Genomic DNA, 11,536 nt, shown 5'->3' on the forward strand with positions numbered 1-11,536 from the left:
TAAGGTCATTAGAGGCTGGGTCAGGTCTGTTCCTCTACAGATGAGAGGCTCAAAGAAAAGGTGAATAGGGAACTGAAGGTATGGTAGGGTAAAGCCTAGGTGTAAAAAGATGTTTCTATAGTTTTGGGGCCTCTATAAATAATGTAGATAACCTTTCTATGAGTAAAGATAAAAATAGGCACTGAGGAGACTGTGCGTATCACTTTGAAGTGAGGAAAAATATATTATAACCTGTTTTCCTGAGGACCTTAAATGTCTTTAGGAAGACATCAGCTCAGCTTTTCAAATCTAATATTATAAGGTTTCGATGTTCTGATGGCTTATAAAAATGCTGAAAACCAACAACTGTGGGCACATCTCAGTGTCAGAGTTCAGTTTAAATTCTCTGTCAAGTTAATTGGTATTTACTGGCTTCTTAAGTCAGGGCTCAGGATTTCCTTTGAGACAGCACTCCAGCTGAAACATGCAGTAGGCAACTAGCATTTCACTTCCAAAGCACTCAAGTCTGCAGGTACCATTTATGTGACATCTTCTGTATAATTCTGATGATAATGGATTCAAGCCTGGAAAGAAAATGAATGGAAAGATTATTCATGATAGACCTTTCTGTACTATAGAATGACCAGTCCTTCCATTTTTGTCAAAGTGGGTTCCAAGAGACCTGTTCATAGTCTGATACTATAATTGAAAAAATTTAAAAAGCTATGGATTGAACTGTGTCCTCCACAGGTTCATATATTGAAACCATAATCCCCAGTGTGACTGTTCTTGGAGATAGGGACTTTAGAGGTGACAGTAAAGTTAAATGAGGTTATAAGAGGGGGGGCCTGGTCCAACAGAATTTGGCCTTTTTGACAGAAAACACAGAAAGAAGATGGCTGTCTGCAAGCTAGGAAGGTAACTCGTATCAGAAACTGAATTGGTCTTCAGTTGCTCTTGGACTTTCCAGCCTCTGGAACTGTGAGAAAATAAATTTTGTTTAGGCCTTGCCATGCATGATATTTTGCTATGGTAGCCTGAACTGACTGAGACAATTAATAACTTGGAACTTTGCCCAAATTGGTCGAATAATAAATTCTATAAACAAATTACCTATGTATGTAGTCATTAACAAAATATTTAATTATCTGTTCATTCTCAAGCCGGTTTTTTATAAATCCAGGTACTGTTTAGGTACAGATTTGAGTATGATACCACAAAGAATTTTTGGTCTTGGCTAAAAAGGAAGCACAAAAGATGCATGAGAGAGAAGAAAATATTACAAGTCCAGTGAGATATATGCAACATGGAGTGGTGGTGTGAGTTCAGAGGAGGATGGAAGCCATTCTGAGGATGGGATGTATTATTGGAGCCCAAGGCGTTTGAGCTGGACCTACAGTTTAGTGGACACGTAACTCTACAGAATCATCAGAATATGAATGTTTATTTTCATATGTAAGAGAGTGTTGAAAGGAGAAAGAATGCTAAAATTTGGCCATTTGTGGAAATTCTGAATAAGTGTTTACCCCATTTATTTTGCCTGGAGCTTCCCTGGTGGCTCAGACCATAAAGAATCTGCCTGCCAATGCAGGAGACCCAGGTTCAATCTCTGGGTCAGGAAGATCCCCTGGAGAAGGGAATGGCAACCCACTCCAGTATTCTTGCCTGGAAAATCCCATGGACAGAGGAGCCTGGCAGGCTGTAGTCCCTGGGTTTGCAAAGAGTCAGACATGACTAAGCGATTAACATACACAGGAAAAGAGGAGGTCAGGGTTACTAGGTTAGCAAGATGGATGCCTAACAAGATGTGAAGTATTAATGGTCTATATGTGAAATTTGTAATGATCTCTATAAAGAAAGAAGTTCTTATAAAAATAATAAGCTATGGGCATGTATACAGCACTGAAGGGAATATTGTAGACTGTGCAGTTGTTCAGTGTCCAGAGCCCATGGATTTATTGCATGAACCATAGTGGAATTGTAGTGGCCTGTAGAGCTTCTAGAGGCCTGGATTCTATAGATTCTTAAATCCAGCCTGTTGAATCACATGATATGAACATCTGGTTCATCTGCCTAGAGAATACATGAGAGATTGAGAAATTAAGTAGGACCCTTCAACATATGGATGTGAACTGATTCAGTAACACTAAATGAAGAGAATTCTCAAGATGAGATTTTCAAAGTTAGTAATGGATGCGGTCAGTATGAGGCCAGCTTGTGCTCTCCGTAACATTTCTCCAGCTGCTACCTCATCTAATCAGATATTTCTCACATCACATGAAGCCCATCAAATCTCTTGGGTTATGGCAGTTCCTAATCTGTTTCCCTGTGTACCTGAAGGATCTACAAATGATAAGTTAACGGTGAGTAATTTGAGTATATTGGAAAACTTAAAAATTACATTATTACTGCTTGCTGGTGTTGACTGCTATACCTAGGCATGTTCCTAGTAGAGATGAGTAGAGTTGAGTAGAGATACAACAACTGTAGCAAAACAAAATGGAGTATTACTAATAAAAATATAATGATAACTCTTGTAAGTCAGGAACTGTACATATGTATAGGCATATTCTATACATTATTTTATTTAATCCTTGCAAGACTCTGAAGTTATTATTATTTCCATTTGGTAAATGAAGAAATTATATTTCAGAGGTGCTCAGACTTCTGCCTCAAACTGTACAGCTGCAGTTTGGAGAGCCAAGATTCAAGGTACTTCAAAAATTACGGAGTTTATGGTGGTAGGACATTCATAGGCTTGCATAGTGCAATTGCTCTTCTAGACAAGGATTCTCCCAGGAAGATTCCCATTTTACCTGCTAGTGCTGTATCCCAAAAGATGAGAAACACAAACACAGTGAAGGGAGACTCCATGGCTGGCACTTTCTTGTTGAGGAGGCTTCTGGCAGGGTCTGATGCAGGCTGTCCTAGAGCAGAGAGGGAAAGATGAGCATGCCATTCAGCACAAACCTCTCAGGTCTGGGGATGATCTGCTCCAGGTAGATATGCTACACTGACCTCCCCTGAGGCAGCTGAGATGGCAATGCTTATATGAGGAAAAAACAACCAGCCGTGTCCTGTTTGACAGCTTTTCCTATTGGCAAAGGCACTGCTCACCCCCTTGGAAAACCTGGATTTTCCAAAAGACTAACAGAGACCTTTTTTAAAAGAATTTATTTTGTTTTTATTTATTTTAAATAAATAAAGTTAATTGTTTGACTTTTATGTTACAACAGAAATGCAATTCTAGAAAATTCATAAAATATTGAGAATTACAAGGAAAGAAGTTACACTTGAGCCCCACCTCTTCAGACACAACGTGTGTGTTTCTCAAGGAAGTTGATTGTATTTCTAGTTTTTTGTTTAATATTTTATCTTGTATAGTTACAGGCATGATATAGCCATATTTATGTATTCTGCTTTTGTAAGGTGGTATCAGTTCAGTTCAGTCACTCAGATGCGTCCAACTCTTTGCGACCCCATGCACTGCAGAATGCCAGGCTTCCCTGTGCATCACCAACTCCCAGAGCATGCTCAAACTCATGTCCATTGAGTCAGTGATGGCATTCAATCATCTCATTCTCTGTTGTCCCCTTCTCCTCCTGCCTTCAATCTTTCCCAGCATCAGGGTCTTTTCCAGTGGGTCAGTTCTTCGAATCAGGTGGCCAGAGTTTTGAAGTTTCAGCTTCAGCATCAGTCCTTCCAGTGAATATTCAGGACCGATTTCCTTTAGGATGGACTGGTTGGATCTCCTTGCTGTCAAATGGACTCTCAAGAGTCTTCTCCAACATCACAGTTCAAAAGCATCAATTCTTTGGCACTCAGTTTTCTTTATGGTCCAACTCTCACATCCATACATGACTACTGGAAAAACCATAGCCTTGACTAGACAGACCTTTTTGACAAAATAATGTCTGTGCTTTTTAATGTGCTGTGTAGGTTTGTCATAGCTTTTCTCTCAAAGAGAAAGCTCTTTTAATTTCATAGCTGCAATCACCATCTGCAGTGATTTTGGAACCCTCAAAATAAAGTCTGTCACTGTTTTCATTGTTTCCCCATCTATTTGCCATGAAATGATAGGACTGGATGCCATGATCTTAGTTTTCTGAATGTTGAGTTTTAAGGCAACTTTTTCCTTCTCCTCTTTCACTTTCATCAAGAGATTCTTTAGTTCTTCTTTACTTTCTGCCATAAGGGTGTTTTCATCTGCATATCTGCAGTTGTTGATATTTCTCCTGGCAATCTTGATTCCAGCTTGTGCTTCATCCAGCCTGGCATTTCACATGATACATGCATCATGATAAGGTGATGTGTGCATAAATATTTTCTGTGTCATTTCAAACTTCATAAAATTAAAAAAGCTGTGCAATGTTTTATTAAGATCATTTTAAAATAGCTGTCACTATTTTAAAAAACATCTTTATTGAAGTAGAGATGACAAAACTGCAGATATTAAAGTGTACAGTTTGATAAATTTTGACACATACATACTTGAATGTGAAACCATCATCATAGTCAAGATAATGAACATATCTGTTTCTTCCAACCATTCTTCATGACGTTTTCCTCACCAGTTTTATTGAGGTATAATTAATGAGAAAAATTGCATGTATTTAAAGGAGTAAAATGTGATGATTTTAAGTATGTATACATTGCAAACTGATTACCACAATCAAGTTAATTAACACATCTCTCACCTCAGATATTTACCATTTTGTGTGTGTGTGGTGAGAATATTTAAGATTTAGTCTTGCAGCAAATTTTAAATATTCAATATAGTGTTATTAGCTACAGTCACGATGCTGTATCTTAGATCCCCAGTACTTCTTCATCTTGTGATTGGGAGTTTGTTCCCTTTGACCAACATGTCTCCCCTCCAGACACCTGGAAACTGCCATTTTACTTTCTGGTTTTCTGAATTGAGTTTTTTGAGATTTTACATCTAAGCGAGATCATATGGTATTTGTCTATGCTGAGTTTTTTTTCACTCAGTGTGATGTCCTCTCGGTTTATCTATGTTGTCACAAGTGGCATGATTTCCTTCCTTTTTGTGGCTGAATAGCATTCAGTATGTGTGGACACGCTGAGTAGTATGTATGTACATTTTCTTTATCCATTTAGTGCTGTTGGTCACTGAGATAGTGTCTCTATCTTGACTATTGTTAGTAATGAATGTAAGTGTGCAGATGATTCTGAGATATCATTTTAATTTACTTTGACTATGTACTGAGAAATGGAATTGCTGAATCACATTGCAGTTCTAATTTTGTTTTTTTGAGGAACCTCTGTATTGTTGTCCACAGAGGCTATATCAGCGATGCTCAAATGTTCCTTTTTCTCTACGTCTTTGCTAATATTTGCTGTCTCTTGTCTTTTTTATAATAAACATCCCAACAGGTGTGAAAATACATATCATTGGATTTAAAAAAATTATTTGTTTATTTGGCTGTGCTGGGTCTTCATTGCTGCGGGAGCCTTTTCTCTAGTTGCAGGGAGTGTGGGCTACTCTCTCGTCATGGTACATGGGCTTCTCATTGCAGTGGCTTCTCTTGTGTGGTGCACAGGCTCCAGAGTGTTCAGGCTTCGTGGCTGTGGCGCACAGACTCGGTAGTGGCAGCTCCTGAGCTCTATGGCACAGGCTCAATAGTTGTGCTGCGCCAGGCTCCTGTATTACCACTGGGCCTCCAGGGAAACCTGTCCTTGGACTTTGATTTGCGTTTCCCTGATGACTAGTGATGTTGAGAAACTTATCTGCCCATTGGGCATTTGTATGTCTTCTGTAGAAAACTGTCTATTCCGGTCCTTTGCCTATTTTTAATCAGCTTTTTAAAACTTGCTGTCAAGTTGTGTGAGCTTTCTTGTATATTTTGGATATTCATACCTTGTAGATCTAGGATTTGTAACCGTTTCTCCCATTGCATAGGTTGCCTTTTCATTTTGTTGATAGCTTCTTTTGCTCTGCAGAAATTCTTTAGTTTGATGCAGTCCTACTTATTTTTGTTTTTGTCGTGTGTGCTTTGGATTTCATGTTAAAAACATAATTGCCAAGACCAATATCATGGAGTTATTGCCTCATGTTTTATTCTAGGAGTGTATGCTTTCAGGTCTTCCATTTAAGTCTTTAATACATTTTGAGTTAATTACTGTGTATGCTGTAAGATAAGGGTCCAATTTCATCCTTTTGCATGTGGCTATCCAATATTCCCAACACCATTTTATTTTTTATAGAAGTACAATTGATTTACAATGTTATGTTAATTTTGCTATACAACAAAGTGATTGTTACACACACACACACACACACATATATATATATACATTCTTTAAAACATTCTTTTCCATATGGTTTATTTATTTATTTTTTTTGTGTATAGAAGGCTTCATTCTTTATTTATTTTTTTTCTCTAATTTTATTTTATTTTTTAAACTTTACATAATTGTATTGGTTTTGCCAAATATCAAAATGAATCCGCCACAGGTATACATGTGTTCCCCATCCCGAACCCTCCTCCTCCTCCCTCCCCCCCCCCCATACCATCCCTCTGGGCCGTCCCAGTGCACCAGCCCCAAGCATCCAGCATCATGCATCGAACCTGGACTGGCAACTCGTTTCCTACATGATATTTTACATGTTTCATTGCCATTCTCCCAAATCTTCCCACCCTCTCCCTCTCCCACAGAGTCCATAAGACTGTTCTATACATCAGTGTCTCTTTTGCTGTCTCGTACACTGGGTTATTGTTACCATCTTTCTAAATTCCATATATATGCGTTAGTATACTGTATTTATGTTTTCCTTCTGGCTTACTTCACTCTGTATAATAGGCTCCAGTTTCATCCACCTCATTAGAACTGATTCAAATGTATTCTTTTTAATGGCTGAGTAATACTCCATTGTGTATATGTACCACAGCTTTCTTATCCATTCATCTGCTGATGGACATCTAGGTTGCTTCCATGTCTTGGCTATTATAAACAGTGCTGCGATGAACATTGGGGTACACGTGTCTCTTTCCCTTCTGTTTTTCCTCATTGTGTATGCCCAGCAGTGGGGTTGCTGGATCATAAGGCAGTTCTATTTCCAGTTTTTTAAGGAATCTCACACTGTTCTCCATAGTGGCTGTACTAGTTTGCATTCCCACCAACAGTGTAAGAGGGTTCCCTTTTCTCCACACCCTCTCCAGCATTTATTATTTGTAGACTTTTGGATCGCAGCCATTCTGACTGGTGTGAAATGGTACCTCATTGTGGTTTTGATTTGCATTTCTCTGACAATGAGTGATGTTGAGCATCTTTTCATGTGTTTGTTAGCCATCTGTATGTCTTTTTTGGAGAAATGTCTATTTAGTTCTTTGGCCCATTTTTTGATTGGGTCGTTTATTTTTCTGGAGTTGAGCTGTAGGAGTTGCTTGTATATTTTTGAGATTAGTTGTTTGTCAGTTGCTTCATTTGCTATTATTTTCTCCCATTCTGAAGGCTGTCTTTTCACCTTGCTAATAGTTTCCTTTGATGTGCAGAAGCTTTTAAGTTTAATTAGGTCCCATTTGTTTATTTTTGCTTTTTTCCCCAATATTCTGGGAGGTGGGTCATAGAGGATCCTGCTGTGATGTATGTCGGAGAGTGTTTTGCCTATGTTCTCCTCTAGGAGTTTTATAGTTTCTGGTCTTACGTTTAGATCTTTAATCCATTTTGAGTTTATTTTTGTGTATGGTGTTAGAAAGTGGTCCAGTTTCATTCTTTTACAAGTGGTTGACCAGATTTCCCAGCACCACTTGTTAAAGAGATTGTCTTTAATCCATTGTATATTCTTGCCTCCTTTGTCGAAGATAAGGTGTCCATATGTGCGTGGATTTATCTCTGGGCTTTCTATTTTATTCCATTGATCAATATTTCTGTCTTTGTGCCAGTACCATACTGTCTTGATAACTGTGGCTTTGTGGTAGAGCCTGAAGTCAGGTAGGTTGATTCCTCCAGTTCCATTCTTCTTTCTCAAGATTGCTTTGGCTATTCGAGGTTTTTTGTATTTCCATACAAATTGTGAAATTATTTGTTCTAGCTCTGTGAAGAATACTGTTGGTAGCTTGATAGGGATTGCGTTGAATCTATAAATTGCTTTGGGTAGTATACTCATTTTCACTATATTGATTCTTCCAATCCATGAACATGGTATATTTCTCCATCTATTAGTGTCCTCTTTGATTTCTTTCACCAGTGTTTTATAGTTTTCTATATATAGGTCTTTAGTTTCTTTAGGTAGATATATTCCTAAGTATTTTATTCTTCCCGTTGCAATGGTGAATGGAATTGTTTCCTTAATTTCTCTTTCTGTTTTCTCATTATTAGTGTATAGGAATGCAAGGGATTTCTGTGTGTTGATTTTATATCCTGCAACTTTACTGTAGTCATTGATTATTTCTAGTAATTTTCTGGTGGACTCTTTAGGGTTTTCTATGTAGAGGATCATGTCATCTGCAAATAGTGAGAGTTTTACTTCTTCTTTTCCAATTTGATTCCTTTTATTTCTTTTTCTGCTCTGATTGCTGTGGCCAAAACTTCCAAAACTATGTTGAATAGTAATGGTGAAAGTGGGCACCCTTGTCTTGTTCCTGACTTTAGAGGAAATGCTTTCAATTTTCACCATTGAGGATAATGTTTGCTGTGGGTTTGTCATATATAGCTTTTATTATGTTGAGGTATGTTCCTTCTATTCCTGCTTTCTGGAGAGTTTTTATCATAAATGGATGTTGAATTTTGTCAAAGGCTTTCTCTGCATCTATTGAGATAATCATATGGTTTTATTTTTCAATTTGTTAATGTGGTGTATTACATTGATTGATTTGCAGATATTGAAGAATCCTTGCATCCCTGGGATAAAGCCCACTTGATCATGGTGTATGATCTTTTTAATGTGTTGTTGGATTCTGATTGCTAGAATTTTGTTAAGGATTTTTGCATCTATGTTCATCAGTGATATTGGCCTGTAGTTTTCTTTTTTTGTGGGATCTTTGTCAGGTTTTGGTATTAGGGTGATGGTGGCCTCATAGAATGAGTTTGGAAGTTTACCTTCCTCTGCAATTTTCTGGAAGAGTTTGAGCAGGATAGGTGTTAGCTCTTCTCTAAATTTTTGGTAGAATTCAGCTGTGAAGCCGTCTGGACCTGGGCTTTTGTTTGCTGGAAGATTTTTGATTACAGTTTCAATTTCCATACTTGTGATGGGTCTGTTAAGATTTTCTATTTCTTCCTGGTCCAGTTTTGGAAAGTCGTACTTTTCTAAGAATTTGTCCATTTCTTCCACGTTGTCCATTTTATTGGCATATAATTGTTGATAGTAGTCTCTTATGATCCTTTGTATTTCTGTGTTGTCTGTTGTGATCTCTCCATTTTCGTTTCTAATTTTGTTGATTTGATTTTTCTCCCTTTGTTTCTTGATGAGTCTGGCTAATGGTTTGTCAATTTTATTTATCCTTTCAAAGAACCAGCTTTTGGTTTTGTTGATTTTTGCTATGGTCTCTTTTGTTTCTTTTGCATTTATTTCTGCTCTAATTTTTAAGATTTCTTTCCTTCTACTAACCCTGGGATTCTTCATTTCTTCCTTTTCTAGTTGCTTTAGGTGTAGAGTTAGGTTATTTATTTGACTTTTTCTTGTTTCTTGAGGTGTGCCTGTATTGCTATGAACTTTCCCCTTAGGACTGCTTTTACCGTGTCCCACAGGTTTTGGGTTGTTGTGTTTTCATTTTCATTCGTTTCTATGCAAATTTTGATTTCTTTTTGATTTCTTCTGTGATTTGTTGGTTATTCAGCAGCGTGTTGTTCAGCCTCCATATGTTGGAATTTTTAATAGTTTTTCTCCTGTAATTGAGATCTAATCTTACTGCATTGTGGTCAGAAAAAATGCTTGGAATGATTTCTATTTTTTGAATTTACCAAGGCTAGCTTTATGGCCCAGGATGTGATCTATCCTGGAGAAGGTTCCATGCGCTTGAGAAAAAGGTGAAATTCATTGTTTTGGGATGAAATGACCTATAGATATCAATTAGGTCTAACTGGTCTATTGTATCATTTAAAGTTTGTGTTTCCTTGTTAATTTTCTGTTTAGTTGATCTATCCATAGGTGTAAGTGGGGTATTAAAGTCTCCCACTATTATCGTGTTATTGTTAATTTCTCCTTTCATACTTGTTAGCATTTGTCTTACGTACTGTGGTGCTCCCGTGTTGGGTGCATATATATTTATAATTGTTATATCTTCTTCTTGGATTGATCCTTTGATCATTATGTAGTGACCTTCTTTGTCTCTTTTCACAGCCTTTGTTTTAAAGTCTATTTTATCTGATATGAGTATTGCTACTCCTGCTTTCTTTTGGTCCCTATTTGCATGGAAAATCTTTTTCCAGCCCTTCACTTTCAGTCTGTATGTGTCCCCTGTTTTGAGGTGGGTCTCTTGTAGACAACATATGTAGGGGTCTTGTTTTTGTATCCATTCAGCCAGTCTTTGTCTTTTGGTTGGGAATTCAACCCATTTACATTTAAGGTAATTACTGATAAGTATGTTCCGTTGCCATTTACTTTATTGTTTTGGGTTTGAGTTTATACACCGTTTTTGTGTTTCCTGTCTAGAGAATATCCTTTAGTATTTGTTGGAGAGCTGGTTTGGTGGTGCAGAATTCTCTCAGCTTTTGCTTGTCTGAAAAGCTTTTGATTTCTCCTTCATACTTGAATGAGATCCTTGCTGGGTACAATAATCTAGGCTGTAGGTTATTTTCTTTCATCATTTTAAGTATGTCTTGCCATTCCCTCCTGGCCTGAAGAGTTTCTATTGAAAGATCAGCTGTTATGTTTATGGGAATTCCCTTGTGTGTTATTTGTTGTTTTTCCTTGCTGCTTTTAATATTTGTTCTTTGTGTTTGATCTTTGTTAATTTGATTAATATGTGTCTTGGGGTGTTTCTCCTTGGGTTTTATCCTGTTTGGGACTCTCTGGGTTTCTTGGACTTGGGTGATTATTTCCTTCCCCATTTTAGGAAGTTTTCCACTATTATCTCCTCAAGTATTTTCTCATGGTCTTTCTTTTTGTCTTCTTCTTCTGGAACCCTATGATTGAATGTTGTAGCGTTTAATATTGTCCTGGAGGTCTCTGAGATTGTCCTCATTTCTTTTAATTCGTTTTTTCTTTTATCCTCTCTGATTCATTTATTTCTACCATTCTATCTTCTAATTCACTAATCCTGTCTTCTGCCTCTGTTATTCTACTATTTATTTGCCTCCAGAGTGTTTTTAATTTCACTTATTGCATTATTCATTATATATTGACTCTTTTTATTTCTTCTAGGTCCTTGTTAAACCTTTCTTGCATCTTCTCAATCCTTGTCTCCAGGCTATTTATCTGTGATTCCATTTTAGTTTCAAGATTTTGGATCAATTTCACTATCATTATTCGGAATTCTTTATCAGGTAGATTCCCTATCTCTTCCTCTTTTGTTTGGTTTGGTGGGCATTTATCCTGTTCCTTTATCTGCTGAGTATTCCTCTGTCTCTTCATCTTGTTTAAATTGCTAAGTTT

The 11,536-nt window shown here is 37.3% G+C and overlaps 1 protein-coding gene across 1 annotated transcript; it reads right to left on the reverse strand.

Annotated features, from left to right (window-relative positions):
* Window positions 1-420: 420 nt before the first annotated feature.
* On the reverse strand, window positions 421-2,853 carry DEFB134 (defensin beta 134). The gene is made up of 2 exons (XM_014476983.2): window positions 2,796-2,853; window positions 421-563 (listed from the first exon to the last, which is right to left on the reverse strand). The coding sequence occupies exons 1-2, from the start codon at window positions 2,851-2,853 to the stop codon at window positions 421-423; spliced, it is 201 nt and encodes a 66-aa protein (XP_014332469.2).
* Between the last annotated feature and the right edge of the window lie 8,683 nt (window positions 2,854-11,536).

The sequence above is a fragment of the Bos mutus genome, chromosome 8, assembly GCF_027580195.1.
Source record: "Bos mutus isolate GX-2022 chromosome 8, NWIPB_WYAK_1.1, whole genome shotgun sequence".
Lineage (NCBI taxonomy): Eukaryota > Metazoa > Chordata > Mammalia > Artiodactyla > Bovidae > Bos > Bos mutus.